Below are 17647 nucleotides of genomic sequence, written 5' to 3'. Positions count from 1 at the left end.
TTTTTGCCTCGGAAATCCTGGGTCAGTTTGGCCAACCACAAACGCCTATTGTTCCTCAAACTGTTTTTGCACTCTTCTCCTTCATTTGTTACTTTTGTCAGTCTATATCACTCAAAGATTTTTCCATTAGTACAGCCCAAAACATGACCATTTTCAGCAACAATAATCAGCAGAATATGTGACTTTCGTTCGGTTCAGTGGCACCGTTTACGTGATAAACTCTATTTGAACTTCTCTAACAAGTCTAGATTATTGAATTGGTTAAATCAAATATTAGTCAAAAGTGAATTTACAAAGACACGTTGGGCTAATCACACTGTAGTCCATTTATTCACAAAAATGTATGAATTGTGTACACAAATTTCTACAGACATAGGAAAATATAAAAACAAAAGTGTTTATAAAACAGAACATTTTTTTCAACAAAATCAAGGATTTCTGCTTTAATATTTAGCCTTTGTTGTAAACAGACATGAGAAATCCATTTTGATATTTGCTGGATACAAAAAAGGAAGAAAAAAAAAAAAAATCAAAAGCAGGGAAAGAAAGTGGGCATCCTCCTCATACTCGTTCAAGAGCTTCCAACATGATTATACTGTTTCCTCTGATCACCTGAAGAGACACCAAAACAGAAAGCAAGAGATCATTTATCACTGCACAGAATAAAATCCTTCAGAAATCCTTCTGATATGCTGATTTGTTGTTCAAGAAACTTTTTTTTATTATTAGCAACATTTAAAACAGCTGAGTATTAAAAATCTTTTGTAATGTTATATTTCTATTGATCAAAAAAAAAAAATCTACTTGGCTGTTTTCAACAATGTTTTTTGAGCAGCAAATCAGAATGATTTCTGAAAGATCATGTGACTGCAGTAATGATTTTAAACATCTGAAATCAAAGAAATAAGTCACATTTTAAAATATAAATTATTGTAGTTATTTTTAATAGTAAAAACATCGCTTAAAAAACGTAAAAAAAACCTTTTGATTGGTAGTTTATAAAATACTTGTGCCAGCTAGTTATGTTTTACCATGAATTATGCAATATGTTTGATACTAGATTGTTGTATTGAGTACTAACCACCATCCCAATTGTGTTCATTTGTCCTCCAGGAGCCATTTCTATACAGTCATCAACGACCAGATTCATGAAGGGATCAAATCCACGCAAGATGCCCTGAACATGACGTCCACCATTGAGCTTTACTAAAAAAAAGTGCATAAAAACAACGTTATTTACAAAAGAAAGTTTATTTTATGCTGTCACTTTCATGCTGTAGAACAAATTAATTATTCACTTTTAAATACTTGCACACACAGAATCACAATCAAATACACTTAAATATTTTTAGGATTACTTACACTACCAGTCAAAGTTCTATAATATGTCTCACCAAACCTGCATTTATTTGATCCAAAGTACAGCAAAAATTTGAAATATTTTAGTTTAAAAATAACCACTTTTTATTTAAATATATATTATAAAACGTAATTTATTCCTGTGATTTCAGCATTATTACTCCAGAAATTATTCTAATATTCTGATTTGCTGCACAAAAACATATTATTAGTATCATTATGATGAAAACAGCGGAATAGAAATTTAATTATTTTTTTTCTATTAAAGTTTCTTTGATGAATAGAAAGTTCAGAAGAGCAGCATTTATCTAAAATGGAATTCTTTTGTCTTTATCATTTTTGATCAATTAAAAGCATCCTTAAAAGTATTAATTTCTATAATTTCTTTACCAAAACAATACAAAAGCTTTTAATTTCAAATAAATTCTGAAATGTACTCAAATGTTTTAAATATTGATTATAATAAAATAAATATAATAATAATACTTGAACAGCAAATTAGAATGATTTGTGAAGAATCGTGTGACGCTGAAGACTGGAGTAATGCTGAAAATGTACCTTTGATCAAAAAAATAAATTTCATTTTAAAATATATTCAAATAGAAAACAGTACTTTGGATCAAATACATGCAGCCTTAATAAGCAGAAAAGACTTTAAAAATAACATTAAAAATCTTACTGTTCAAAACCTTTTGACTAGTAGTGTATGAAGAGTTCCAGATTTCAGATATTTTCTTTTATTGAATAATAATGTATTAGAAAAGCATGCATTATACTCACGTGAAAGCTTCTTGTCCATAAACCTAAAAGGCACAAACAAAACGGGTATTTTATTAAAACCACAATACTAATCTGACCAATACTCCACAGATACTGCACCAAACATTCGAACTCATATGAATGCGTAAAAAAACTGCAATTGCAGGTGGGTTTGAACGATATAATGTAGTTACGAAATAGCTATAGACAAACCGGCTAACGAAGTACAATAACGCGATGCTCAAATTTATCGCATTTCTAAGAGACCTACGATCACACTCAACAAAAAGCTTGAAATACTTACTTTTTCAGCTCGGGAGGGTGCGCTTTGCTCATGTTGATTTCGTTAGATCAAGTAGTTTTGTAAAACAGAAACGTTTGAAACACGTTTCAAACAATGTATGAACTGTGGCGGAAGTGGCGTACTAGGTCGCGGGATTTTCTAGACCAGTCACGGTGCGCAATACCGCCTCCTATTTTACCGGAGAACGAACGTCAATAACATTGCACAATGTAATGTCGATGAAAACAAAATTTCCACCTCAAATGTGAATTCCACAAATTGTGATTTGCAAAAGGAAACAAAAATAACAACAAAAACCACCAAACCTTTTCAAACGATTTATTCCAGAACAATATAATGCGTAATATGAGGTAAATTTTCTACAAAAAAAAAAAAAAAAACATTATTCAAAGGATAAAGAGATAAATCATCACACATCTCGGGACAAAGCAGGAGATACTGGAGGTAGCCACAAGTAAACAAACCCAGAGAGAGAACTAAACCTAAAATGCCTCCAGTCTATACTCTTAATAAAAGATTTGGGGGGACAATATAGTTGTATCTGCACTCATCATTTACAATGCGAGTCATAAAGTGAATATTATACAGTGTTCAAAGACAACAAAAAAAAAGTCAGTGCAAAAAAACATCTGGTGTTAGGAATAGAAAACATTAGAAGTGTTACACAAAACATCAGAAATTAAGATTAATGACGGTTAAGAAGCCCTGATGTACAAATTAAACAATATAATGGACTTGTTTTGTTCTCTGAGTCACCTAATCTGAGGTCTCCTAACTGCACATAGTTTATTCATCCAATTTACTTGCAATATTTGGATTCATAGCATAAAATATCTTGTATATAAAGCATGCTACTATTTATATTCTTCTACAACTTTATAATGCTTACTTTGTTTATATAATACAAACTGAAATTTCACTATGTAATTAAAATGCTAGATAATATAAACAAACTGAAACACTTCAGTAGCCGAATCTACCAGATCCAAATATATGCCCAGACAACAAGCAGCAGCACATACATTTAGCTGGTTTTGTGTTTCAGCAAGGCACTGGCTGTCTAGAAAACAGAAGTATTATACTTGTACATGTCAAAAAAAAAAATCACCATATTCTCACAGTAAATCTGTAAAGAGGTATGGAAAACATTTATCTTGAAGTAGAACTTGAAGTGGTTTTAAGTAAGTACCCGTTATTTGTCTGGCAGTTTGGCTCAGATTGGTGGAAGTGAGTTATCCTGTGTTCAACACTATACCTCATGAAGCACAGAAATCAAAACCTGAAAAATACTGATAATATTTAGATGCCTGATGAATGTAATTCCTGATAGCCTGAAACATCTGCAGAATGAATTCCCTGCCCTTAAAGGGACAGTTCACCAAAAAAAAAATTATCATCATTTACTCACCCTCATGTCATTCCAAACCAATGTTGAACACAAAAGAAGATATTTTGAAGAACCAAACAGTTGTTAGTCCCCACTGATTTCAATTGTAGGGAAAGAAATACTATGGAAGTCAGTTGGGAACATAAAACATTCCAACATCCCTAAAAATATCTTCTTTTATGGTCAACATAAGAAAGAAACGCATACAGGTTTGGAACGACCTGGAAAATGTTCATTTTTGGGTAAATTATACCTTTAAAGGAATAGTTTATAAAATTAAAACCCTATCATTATTTACTCATCCTCATGTCGTTCAAAACCTGATTTTTGGGGTGAGTAAATGGTGATGAAATTTTAATTTTGGTGAATTATCCCTTTAAAGGGATAGTTGAAAAAATAAAAAACCTGTCATAATTTACTCATCCTTATGCTGATGCAAACCTGCATGTCTTTTTTTGTGGAACATACAAGATGATATTTTAAAAACAGTTTGTAACAAAACTGTTGAAAATGAATACCATTACATAGATAAAAATATAATGGAAGTCAATGGAAACAAACTGTTTGGTTATCAGCATTTTGTTTGGTTCCACAGCATTAAGGTGAGTAAATAATAACAGACATTTAATTTTTAAAGGAATAGTTCACCAAATAATTAAAATTGTATAATTATTTATTCACTTTCATGTCATAAAACCTCTATGCACATAATGTAAAAATATTCACTTTTTTTGTTTTTGAAGCACTTTTATAGTCTGTTCTGTAAGAAAAAAAAAAACAGCAAACAGGTTTAGAACGACATGATGGTGAGAAAGTATGCATTTTTTTGAGTGAACTATTCCTTAAAAGGCAGTTCTCTCAAAAAATTCAAATTTTGTCATCATTTATTCACCCTCATGTAGTTCCAAACCTGTTTGAGTTTCTCTCTTATGTTCAACATAAAAGAAGATATTCTGAAGAACACTGAAAATCAAACAGTTTATGGTCCCCATTGACTTCCATAGTATTTCAGGAGGTCAGTGGAAACCAACAACTGTTTGGTTCTTCAGAATATCTTCTTTTGTGTTCCACATAAAGAAACTCATACAGGTTTGGAACGACATGAGAGTGAGTAAACACCAAGCATTTTATTTTTGGGGTGAACTATTCTTTACAAAAAAATGGAAGCTCTTTTAATCATCACTGAATTCATCTACATTTTCACGTATCAGATGTTTCTGGCAGTGCTCTAGAAAAGCATCCAGGGCTATGAAGGCTTCGGCACATGGCACACAGTGATAGACTTTCTTTTCACAATCTTCTGGAACCTCAGTGAGGGGAATCCCACCTGTGCACACACTACAACACCTGTATGTGTCAGTGGGTTGGTGATGTTCTTCAGGAACTTCCTCATGGACTTTCTCATGGACGTGCAGCTTAGCTTTGGAGCTAAAGACCTGATCGCACGAGGTACAAGGATACTCGGCATCGGCATCCTCATCTTCATCACTAGCATCCTCATCTTCATCACTGGAATCCTCTTGCTTGGTTTCCATCAAAACAGGTCGAATTTTGGTTCTAGGTCTACCTCTCTTTGGTCTATTTTCTTGAGAAGATAGGAGTTCCTTAGCTGCCTTTGGGTGGAATCCACCTGCTTCAGTGCTGGATGATTTGCCACTGAGTTTAAGGTGAGTCTGATGGTGAGAGCTGTAATGTTTAAAATGCGCATAACGCGTCAGATGATGCAGGAACTCTTTTCCGCAGTGCAGGCATGGATAGGTTTCACCTTTCCGCCTTTGCCTAGTGGCCTTTACCTTCCGCCGGTGTTCCTCTCTCCTGTGCTGATGGAGCAGCGATGTCTTAGAAAATGATTTGTCACAGGAACGGCACTGAAACGACGAACTTGACATGAGAACTTTCTTCTTCTTCTTCTTCTTCTTCTTCTTTATTGTACTTACAATGACAACTCTTTTCTTCTCTACGCTGCTATTCATATGTGCGTAAGAAAAGCGCATGTGGCAAGCGAGTGCAGCAGAAGAACGGAACGTTCTGGGACACAAAGTGCATTTGGTAAGAGACGCGCTGACGCTTGGAGGAGATGGAGGCAAGGAGGCGTGTAAAGGTGAAGGAGGTTTGAGGGTCTTGGCGGGCTGACAGCCTCCGGCCTGCTGGTGGTGCAACAGCTCTTGCTTGTGGCTGAAGGCTTGTCCGCATGGGGCACATGCATAGGGGCTGTTGTCATGATAGAAGGGATCTTCTGAAGATTCTGGCACATTATGGCACATGGATGAGGCTTGAGAGCATTTGTGTAGCTGCAAACTAGAGGGCAAAGAAAATTTTTGGCCACAGTGTTGACAGCAATGGAGCTTTTGCAGGGCGTGCTCCCTTTCCTGGTGACGCAAAAGACTGCTCGGGTCAGAGAATTTGTGGCCGCAGTCTTTGCAGATGGAGGAAGACGGCTGTGGTTTTGGTTTGTACTCGATGCAAGTGATCAGCTGCGCCAGTTTGGATAAGGTTTCAGCAGTCATGGGTCTAGCCCTAGTGGAGATCTGGTCACCTTTTGCTCCATTCCAGCAATGTACAGAATCCATATTCCTATGAAGAAATGGAAAAAAGTCAATCAAATTGATCCCATTTAATCATAAATTCAAAAATCATTTTTAATTTATATTCTAATGCGTATAAATATACTACGAGTCAAAAGTTTGATTTTTAATGTTTTTTTGCAATTATTTGATCCAAAGTACAGCAAAAACAGTCAAATTTCAAAATATTTTTACTATTTAAAATAAAATTTGAATATATTTTAAAATGTACTTTATTCCTTTGATTTCAAAGCTGACTTTTTATCATCATTACTCCAGTCACATGATCTTTCAGAAATCATTCTAATATTCCGATTTGCTTCTCAAAAAACATTTATTATGTTTAAAACAGCGGAGTAGAATTTTTTTCAGGTTGCTCTGATGAATAGAAAATTCAGAAGAACAACATTTATCTGAAATAGAAATCTTCTGTAACATTATAAATGTCTTTATCATCACTTTTTCCTTGTTAAATACATTTTTATCATTTCTTTACCAAAAAAAAATATACTGACTCTGAGCTTTTGAATGGTATAATGTATAATGTTACAAAAGCTTTTTTATTTCAGATATATGCTGATCTTTGGATCTTTCTATTCATCACAGAATCCTGAAAAATGTTCTCAACTGTTTTGTAATATTTTGTAAATATTGATATTATTAATAATGAATGTTTCTTGAACAGCAAATCAGAATATTAGAATGATTTCTGAAGGATCATGTGACACCGAAGACTGGAGCAATGATGTTGAAAATTTAGCATTTGATCACAGGAATAAATGACATTTCAAAATATATTCAAATTAAAAGCAGTTACTAAAAAAAATTCACAACTTTACTGTTTTTGCTGTATTTTAGATCAAATAAATGCAGGCTTGGTGAGCAGAAAAAAAAATCTTTAAAAACATTAAAACCCTTACTGATCAAATATATACACAAATGAATATTCTTGACTATAAAATGAAGGCACCTAAATAAACTACATGCAGCTTTGCTGCAGCACTGACACAGGAAGAGTTTGCTAGCTGTATTGCTACGCTGCTGGCATGCAACTGACATACAAACTTACCCGCTCGATAACTTTGTATTACACAAAATAGGTTTCTCCCCCATCTATGTGGAAATTACAGCAGGTGCTTTGAGGTTTATAAACGCAAAATGCGCGAAATTGTGAGGTCAGACGCACACGGACTTTCACTTCAACTCCAACGCGTTTCTACTAAACTTAACTTAAGGTATGAAGAACTACAATTCCCTTCTTCTTCTTCATTTGATTTTATTGGCGGTTGACAACCAGCTTTAAAGGTGTATTACCGCCACCTACCAGACTGGAGTGTGGAACAGTAGATGACAATACCAAATTAAAAAAATAAATAAATAAAATACAATAAAAATAGTAACAAATTATTATAATCTATCCATCAAACCTGTGTTTTTCAGGTAATTCATGAGATATTTGACAACATTCTGGGTACTTCCTTTTAATAGATTCTGAATATTAATATTTTCACTGTTATTCTCTAGCATTTTAAACCTTTCTCTTCTTTCTTCCTCATATTGTCTACATTCTAATAGTACATGTGTTACTGATTCCATTACTTTACAGTTTTCACATAAACCAGATGGATGCTTGCCTATCATGTGTAGTGTCTGATTTAGTCCATTATGTCCTAATCTAAAACGGGTGAGCAGAACCTCTTCCTTTCGGTTTCTGCCCCTTATTCTGCCTTCACCAACTTTTTCCTGGATATTATATAAATGTCGACCCGCATCATTAAGATCCCAGTATTGTTGCCATTTTCCCATAATTCTGGATTTAATAATACTCTTTCCTTCAGCTTTACTTAAAGGGACATTTAACTCCACAGTTTGTATTTTTAATGATAATTTAGCCATCTTATCAACAGCTTCATTTCCCTCAACTCCTTCATGTGCAGGAACCCAAACAAATCCAACATTCAAGCCCTTCTCATACAAACACAAAATGACTTGATGAATTTCATAAATAATATCAAGTCTGCATGATTTCATAGTTTTAATACTTAAAAGAGCTGACCAGCTGTCTGTTGCAATTACGGCATCATTCACATTATTTCCCTGAATCCAGTTTAGAGCTGTTAAAACTCCCACAAGTTCTACTGTATACACTGATAAGTTATCTGTAGCTCTTCTAACTATAGCTAATTCATATTGAGGAATAAATACTGCCATTCCTGTGCGTCCTGTCTCTGGATCTTTAGAACCATCTGTAAAAAAATCATTAATTTTCCCATAAACTGCTGATTAATATAATTTTGTGCTAAAACACCTTTTGGTATCTGTAAGCAATTATCCCTTATTTGATGTTGAATGTTTAAGTCTATTATTGGCATCCTGAATAACCAAGGGGGGGAATCTGAAAAACAAACTGTTGAGCAGTATTGCTGATTACACAGTCCCTCATTCTCTGCTTTTATATCACCTATCCATCCAAACCTTCTAACATTATATTTACTGTGCTCCCAACACTCCTGTAAAAAACTACAATTCCCCTCATCCCATTCGCGTTTTACATTAGCTACTACCTGCACGTACATAAATAAACAAACGTGAGGATAAAATTAAATTAAACACATATGAACATGTAAGGCTGATTTATTATCAGCAAATTAAAAAAAATCTAGGAAAGTTCCTTATAATAATTTAGGCGTTTCATTTTTTAATTCATAAACAGCATTTATCAAGCGTTTATACTAAAGAGCAATAAAACAGTAAAAAATATGTTTTTGTTAATCGAAGCTGAAAATTTTATATAAAATATTAGATGAAAAACCTAACTACTAAAACTGAAAATAAATAAATGAGAAAAACAAATTACTAAAACGTAAACTAAAATTAAAATGAAAAACGAAAACATATACAACACAAACATACAATATATATAGTATTTACTCATTATTTTGAATTTCCATCTTTTTTTCGTAATAGACCTTTATTATGAAATGTGTTCAAACCGCGCAACGTCTTCCCCTAGTGAGGCGGGGTGAAATGACACCCCTTGTCATTGGGATTAATAATATCTATTCATTGTTGTTATTGGTTTTTATTCACCCATATAATTTATTATCACGATACAAATAAAATGCGACAGCTTAGACATGAAATCATAATATTTGCGTTCCTTATGTGCCATTCTGTCCTCCGGTCCAGTTGGCGGCAGCTGCACCTGTCCGCACCGTGCCACATCAGAACAGAGTGTCCCGCACACCGGTAGCTTATGAAGGATTCACCGGTTTAACCTCAATCGGTTTCAGAGCAATCGCAGGGAAAAGAGCTATTGTTTCAGTAGATGATTATCTAGAAGACGAAATATGATACTTGTACTTCAAGTATTTAACGCAGAGCGGGGGTTTGGACGTTAAAAAAACAGCCGACTCTTTTATTCACAGAGATGACAGCGAGCTCTTGTTTATTATCGTGTTAATCGTGTTGGTCGAGATTAACCGTCATTTTACAAACATTGAAAAGGTTAAGATATATTTTTGATGGCCGTGTCAGGAGGCGTCCGGCGGATCCCGATGGGAGTACGGACATTCAGTGAGTTTCTGGAAATAGCGACGGTCGGTCCGTGTCGCTCCAGCAGCCCGTATAAATGCAGAGAAAGAATACAGCACTGGCCCATCAGGTAAAACACCGCATTTACGTCTCAGCAGCAACACTGGAATAGTACGATATATTATGTAAACACACAATGTTATATCTGTGCTACTACTGAGTGATTGTTGCATAATATCGGAACAAAGCGAGTTCAAATACCATAGTTACCACGGTTATTATTGTGGGTTGTAAGTATAAAAGCTGTCAGAATCTTCTATTATTTTGTTATGTACTTTAACATTGACAATATTCCCAGAATTTTATTAATCATATGTGTGGCCTAAAATGACGAAAATTATATCGGTGATTATTAGGAGACGCTCGATATAGAATCTAAAATAGAAAGTATTGTATATGAAAATATAATACATAAAATAATGCAAATTTAAGAATAGTTTTAGGATATACAGTCAACGTATAGAATCGAAAATAGAAAGTATTATCAATTAAAAGTTTTAGTTTACATAAATGCGTGTGCACTGTGTATATTTATGATGTGTGTATATATACATACACACACATATGGTATATATTTTGAAAAAATATATATACTGCAATTGATGCATAGTATTGGAACAAAGCGGGCTGGAAAATCCTACAAAATTACCACAGTTTCCACTAAAATGCCATGGTTATCACAGTTATTACTGCAAAACTGTGGGATGTCAGTGCAAAAAGCTGTCAGAATCTTCTATTATTTTGTTATGTATTTTAATAGTGACAGTATTTCCACTATTTTATTTTAATAATGATATGTGTGGCCTAAAATTATGAAAATTATATCAATTTTTATTAGCAGATACTCTATATAGAATCTAAAACAGGAAGTATTGCTAATAAAAAAACAGAATAAATAGAATAATGCAAATTATTTAGGATGTAGTCAAGATATAGAATCTGCTGTCGAATGATTAATCGTGATTAATTGCATCCAAAATCAAAGTTTTTGTTTATATGTGTGTATTTTATTTATAATGTATATATAAATACACACACACATGTAGTATATATTTTGAAAATATTCACATGTATATATGTATATTCATATAATGTATATAACGTAAATATAATTAATATATACTAGTGCTGTGCAACGATTAATCGTGATTAATCACATCCAAAATTATATATAATAATATATGTAAACAAAAATGTGTGTGTACATAGCCACAACTGTCATAATAAAAATAAAAAGTAAATAAAATGACAGATTCTGACAGCTTTTTATATTACTTCTAGGATATTTATTAAGATTTTTTACAGTAGCAACAAAAATTAAGGAGGATTTTATGGTTGCCATGAGAACTGCTTAATAAGACTGTAAATCACATACATTTTGAAGTATGGCTCATGTGAAGATGCATGTTTTTTGGACACATACCAACGGTAATTTCATTGAAATATAATGAGATATATAGGGCTGTCAAACAATTAATCGTGATTAATCACATCCAAAATACTCACAGTACTCACACATAATTACTTATGTGTGAGTACTGTGTATATGTATTATATTTATATGTTTAATTATATATTCAGTATATGTATATGTGTGAGTACTGTGTATATTTAAAACCTTTATTTTAGATGCGATTAATCGTTTAACAGCCCTAGTATACTAATCATTCAGTACCACAGTATGATGGTGTAACCTATTCCTGTATGTACGGCATACATTGTATTTATCAGAATCCTGTTTTGTTTTTTTTTGTTTTTTGTTTGTATGTTAGGCACCTGTCCTCCTGTGGGATCTTGATGACCCGTCATCCTCGCGCTCTCTGTGTCTCTGAAATGGATTTGACTCCCACCCATCACAGGAGATCTTTCATCAGCCTCACCAATAAGAGAAAAGAGTATTCAGAGAGGAGGATACTAGGGTAATTTGAGTTCTACCCTACCTTAACTAATTCTAGGGTAGGTTAAGATTGACCTAATGGCTGATCGTGTACAATGGCCCCTTCTGTTTTCCTCATGGAGGATGGAAGCAAGCTTTTGTAATGTTAAATAATAAATTAATAGACTTGTATTGATCTAGTGGAGGTGGAGCAGCTGGAAACACAGGGACATAAATACTGGACCATTAATGAAACAACAACAACAACACTGTCCGTTTATGAAAGTGTTTATATTTACCTGTACTTTGTTTTTTAGGTACTCAATGCAAGAGATGTATGATGTGGTAGCCAATGTGGACGACTATAAACACTTTGTACCGTGGTGTAAAAAGTCCCAAACCATCATGAAAAGGGCTGGTCACGCCAAAGCTCAGCTGGAAGTTGGCTTTCCTCCGATTCTTGAGCGATACACTTCGATGATAAGCCACGTCCGTCCACATATGGTCAAAGTAAGTCATCCTTTGTGCCTTACAGCATCTTCAATATCATCACTGAAATGAAAGGAAACATAAATTTAGCAAATTATTATATTTTACCCGATTCCATTTCAGGCAGTGTGTTCGGACGGGAAACTTTTTAATCATTTAGAGACAATATGGCGCTTCAGTCCCGGTATTCCTGGGTATCCTCGCACATGCACTGTAGACTTCTCTGTGAGTATCATTTACAAACTTTTGCTTTCAGTTGACCATTCGCTAAGCTACACCCCCCCCCCCCCCCTTGGTTACTGTTACTATTTGGTTACTAATGTAAAATAGAAATTTCCCAGTTTAAAGGAGGGTAAAAATTGGTTTAGATTATCCAAACATGCAACACTTTCATTAATTTAATCCAACACAACAAAACAAAAAAGTGTCAGACATTGATGTACGGCAGTGTTATTTTAGTATTAATAATATAGTACTATAGTATACATTAGTATTTTGAATTGGCTTCATATATTATTCATTTTCATTTTAGTATAAGTGTTAGTAATTTTGTGTTTTTTGTCAGATTTATTATTATTATTATTAATAAAGGTCTATTTATCTTTTATTTTTACTTCAATTTTAGAGGTTTTAATGAATTTGTTGTGTTTTTGTCAATTATTATTATTATTATTATTAAATATGTTTATTTAGCTTTTAGTTTTATTTCCGTTTTAGAAGTTTTAGTGATTTTGTAGTGTTTTTTCGGATGATGACTATTATTATTATTAAATTTATTACAAGTTTTAGTGATTTATGTGTTTTTGCCAGATTATTATTATTATTATAATTATTATATAGTTTTATTTCAGTTTTAGATTTATACATTTCAGTTTTATAAGTATTAGTTGTTTTTGTCAGATTATTATTAACTGTCTATTTAGTTTTAGAACTTTTAGTGATTTTGTTGTGTTTTCGTCCTATTATTATTATTATTATTAAATGTCTATTTATTTATTTATTTATTTATTTCAGTTTTATAAGTTGTAGTGATTTTTGCTTGATTTTTGTCAGATTGTTATTATTAAATGTCTATTTAGCTTTTTTTATTTGAGTTTAATTTTAGAAGTTTTAGTAATTTAATTTAGTTGTTTTTGTCAGATTATTATTATTATTAAATGTTTAGCTGTTTTATTTCAGTTTTAGTTTTAGAAGTTTTAGTAATTTTGTTGTTCTTGTCAGATTTTTATTATTATTATTAAATATTTCTATTTACCTTTTTTATTTCAGTTTTAGTAATTTTGTTGTGTTTTTGTCAGATTTTTATTATTATTAAATATATCTATTTACCTTTTTTGTTTCAGTTTTAGAAGTTTTAGGTTTTTTTTTTAGTAATTTTGTTGTGTTTTTGTCAGATGATGATTATTATTATTTTTATATTTTTTTATGTATATTTAGCTTTTATTTTTATTTCAGTTTTAGTAATTGTGTTGTGTTTTTGTTAGTTTTATTAGTTTGTTAGTTTTACTTGGAAAACTCAACTTGGAAACTAACAAAAATCAAAAAAGTTTTAATATTTGTAATTTTTTTGTAGATTTTTGTATTTTATTTTGTTTCACTTAATGTTTTTGTTTTACTTAATGTACTTTATTTTATATAGTTTTAGTTAGCGATAACACTAGTAGGCAGAAATGTTTTATGAAAGATTAAAGGTCCTCGCACACCGAGTCTGAAACTTTCATATGTTTTTTCAGATATGAAAAATGCAGAAAATTGAGCCTGATCTGTGTTTTTTTTTTATTTTTTTATGATGGCCGGAAGTTTCGAATGCAGTGTGTAAACGTAATAACACAACTTGAGGTTGTTATTTATTTTTTAAAGTGCTAAAATTTCAGCCGAGAATTTTGGACTGTGCAAGGACCATCAGTGTTTATTAGGAAGTAAACTTACCATGTCCATAATGTTTCTCTCTCTGGATCTCATTGGTTTTCCTCAGGTCTCGTTCGAGTTCCGCTCATTGCTGCATTCGCAGTTAGCAACTGTATTTTTCGACGAGGTGGTGAAGCAGATGGTGGCCGCGTTTGAGCGGCGAGCGGGCAAACTGTACGGACCTGAGACGAGGATACCCCGAGAGCTCATGTTTCACGAGGTCCATCAAACGTGAGGTGCACCTTCACAAGGGACTCATCTGCATCTGGAACTCACAAAACTCACAAGGCAAATCAGATCACTAGATTACATCAGGATGGTACAATAGATACCATTTACTTTTAGAAAAAAAATCAGTTCATTTGAGGTACTGCACCTTAAACGTGTTTTTTTTGTTTGCTTTTTGACTGTGAATGAAGACTAATAGATTATTGCAGCTCTGAACGGTAAGATTTAAAAGTTGAGGTGCAAAAACTAAATACTTAGACATTTCACAAGGGTTTCATTTGTCCTGCTGTGGGTTTATTGGGGCCAAATCTGAAACTGAAAGGAATATTTTAGTTGAAATCTGTCGCACACTGTAGATTACCACATCAAATAGTTTCGATTTGTACCTCAGCTTTTAAAAACAAACAATAAAACATGTACAGCACAACCATTGTTTACTTCCTCCTGCAAATGCGCAGCTCTTTAAGTCAATATTATTTTCTGTGGTAATCAACAGCATGCATTAACCCAGAATATTCCTTCTGAAACAAATCTTTATTTATATAACTAGATATAAATATAGTAAAACTTCATAAAGCTTGAATTTGAACACGCTTACAGTGACCTACTTGACTTCCACACTGCACTGAATTTATAATATTCATCTCAAGAAGTCACGCTCTGTGTGTGTGTGTGTGTGTGTGTGTGTGTGTGTGTGTGTGACTCCAAACACAACTGTAAATATAATAAATATGAATTATACTGTTAGAGTGACGTCATATTTCTCTCGCCTAAATATTTATCCTCATAGACAAAAAAAAACGTTGTTTGTAGATAGAAGTAGTGTATTGTAATGAAGGAGTTATGAATTGTATTTAGCATGCTTTTGCTTTCTTTGAATGCAAACTCAGGGCTTTGGAGAAATTCAGATGAAAGAAATATACGGATTCAGCCTAATAGTTCCCTAATAGTGATCCCAGTTTGTGCCTGTTCATGTAGACTGTGCCATTTCTGTTTAATGTTTGAACACTACTGTATTCATCTATTGTGATTTCTTGAAAAGCTACAGTATGCGTTGGCAAAGCATCGGATACAAGCATAGCGAACGTTTTCTCTTTTTTTCCGCACATTTGTTTTATGAGATTTTATTTTTAGCCATTTCAATGCCTTATCTAAATGTTCACGGCATTTATAAATGACTTCAAATAACCTAATTGTCAAGATGTCGATTGATAAAACAACTGTCTACGACTGTCTTCCGTGGAAATAGCGTCATTATCAGTAGATTATCATTAAAAGACTTTGTTAGATGTCTGTTAAGTGAGAATGTTTGGTTGAACAACTGTGAATAAGAACCAAAGAGATGAGCAGTGCTTTGTAAGAGCAAGAAAAGCACAGTTTTAGGAACAAATTCTCTCTGAAATGAATGTTATCTGTTCAGTAAACCTCAATTCTCTGTCAACAGGCCTGTCAGTGTTATAATCTTGCACAAGCATTTCTTTTAATTTAAGAATCTATAAACTTGTTTCCAAACAAATATTTTGTGTCTGTTTTACTTGAACTGGTTGAGATCTAATCAGGAGGCAGATTTCTTTAAACTAGAATCCTATGTTGAGGAGATGCTTGAGTATTTGTGAAAACGTGAGTGTGATACAAGGACCAAGGAGCAAAGAATTTAAAGTGAAACCGGCAGTGGAGATTGAGGAAAGCTGAGGAAGGTGGTGGTATGTGGGTCATGTATTTATAACAGCGAGAACATAGTGGAGTTTCTTATTTATGCTGTCCTGACATGAAGACTTTTCCATGCAGATCTTTACATAAAATTCATCATTAATATTGATCCATCAAAGAAGAATGACCCGACTTGGATCTTACTCAGATGATTCTTACTGGCTATAATTTACAGAATAAAAATACAATTTTGACATTGTTCACTCAGCACTTGCGTTTATTACTTTCATCTGTGGAAGATATTTTGATGAATGTGTCTGTGTTTTCTTTTTGTTCCAATGCAGTGTTTTGTATCATTTATATACCATTGTAAACATTTAGAATGTATTTATAAACATTTTGAATTTGCTTTTTTAAAAATATATTTTCATTTTTTATATTTCTGTTTCTACATAGGTATATTTTTCAATTCAGTCTGTAATTTGAGTACTGTTTCCATAAACAATTTGAATGGCTTTAGTTTTGTTAAAAATAACAACACTGCCTTGTTGTTTGGTTCCCAACGTGCTTCAAAATATCTTTTGTTTTTTCAGAAAAAGCCACAGATATTTAAAGCTGGTGAAATATTGTACAATTGAGGCCAAAAGTTTGCATACACTTTGCAGAATCTGCAAAATGTTCATTATTTTACCAAAGTAAGAGAAATCATACAAAATGCATGTATGTTTTATTTAGTACTGATCTGAGTAAGATATTTCACATGAAGACAATGGCTGAATTCATAAAAATGACCCTGTTCAAAAGTTTACATACACTTGATTCTTAATACGGTGCTGTCACTTAAATTATCCACAGTTGTGTTTATTTTTTTATTTTGTTTAGTGATAGTTATTCATGAGTCTCTTGTTTATCCTGAACAGTTAAACTGTCCACTGTTCTACAGAAAAACCCTTCAGGTCCAACAAATTTTTTGTTTTTTTCAGCATTTTGTTGTGTATTTGAACTCTTTTCAACAATGATTGTATGATTTCAAGAACCATCTTTTCACACTAAGGACAACTGAGGGACTCATATGCAACTATTACAGAAGGTTCAAACGCTCACTGATGCTCCAGAAGGAAACTCAATGCATTAAGAGCCAAGGGTGTAAACTTTTGCACAGAATGAAGATGTGTAAATTTATCTTATTTTGCCTAAATATCATACATTTTTTAATTTTAGATGTTTTCCAGAAGACAAAAGAAGTTAAATTTACCCTGATCTTCAAATTCCAAAAGTTTTCACCCCCTGGCTTTTAATGCATGTTTTTTTCCCTTCTGGAGCATCAGTGAGTGTTTGAACCTTCTGTAATAGTTGCATATGAGTCCCTCAGTTGTGTTGAGAGGGATCTCAAAATCATGCAGTCATTGTTGGAAAGGGTTCAAATACACAAAAATGCTTAAAACCAAATAATTTGTAGTACCTGAAGGATTTTTTTCTGAAGAACAGCGGGCAGTTTAACTGTTCAGGACAAATAAGGGACTCATGAA

General features: G+C 33.0%; 3 protein-coding genes across 3 annotated transcripts; 1 reads left to right on the top strand and 2 right to left on the bottom strand.

Annotated features, from left to right (window-relative positions):
* Positions 1-308: 308 nt before the first annotated feature.
* On the bottom strand, positions 309-2561 carry snrpg (small nuclear ribonucleoprotein polypeptide G). Its single transcript, XM_073823691.1, has 4 exons — positions 2423-2561; positions 2140-2162; positions 1082-1206; positions 309-612 (listed from the first exon to the last, which is right to left on the bottom strand). Exons 1-4 carry the CDS (start codon positions 2452-2454, stop codon positions 562-564), a joined length of 231 nt encoding a protein of 76 aa, XP_073679792.1. The 5' UTR covers positions 2455-2561; the 3' UTR covers positions 309-561.
* A 188-nt stretch (positions 2562-2749) lies between these two features.
* On the bottom strand, positions 2750-7577 carry LOC141291351 (uncharacterized). The gene is made up of 2 exons (XM_073823524.1): positions 7443-7577; positions 2750-6383 (listed from the first exon to the last, which is right to left on the bottom strand). The coding sequence occupies exons 1-2, from the start codon at positions 7484-7486 to the stop codon at positions 4982-4984; spliced, it is 1446 nt and encodes a 481-aa protein (XP_073679625.1). The 5' UTR covers positions 7487-7577; the 3' UTR covers positions 2750-4981.
* Positions 7578-9564: 1987 nt separating this feature from the next.
* Positions 9565-15984, top strand: coq10a (coenzyme Q10A). The gene is made up of 5 exons (XM_073823195.1): positions 9565-10037; positions 11740-11886; positions 12161-12353; positions 12456-12557; positions 14308-15984. Exons 1-5 carry the CDS (start codon positions 9898-9900, stop codon positions 14473-14475), a joined length of 750 nt encoding a protein of 249 aa, XP_073679296.1. The 5' UTR covers positions 9565-9897; the 3' UTR covers positions 14476-15984.
* The last annotated feature ends 1663 nt before the right edge of the window (positions 15985-17647 follow it).

Source organism: Garra rufa, chromosome 18, assembly GCF_049309525.1.
Source record: "Garra rufa chromosome 18, GarRuf1.0, whole genome shotgun sequence".
Lineage (NCBI taxonomy): Eukaryota > Metazoa > Chordata > Actinopteri > Cypriniformes > Cyprinidae > Garra > Garra rufa.
Note: the sequence above shows the minus strand (reverse complement) of the source record. Positions and strands in the feature narration are given on the sequence as shown.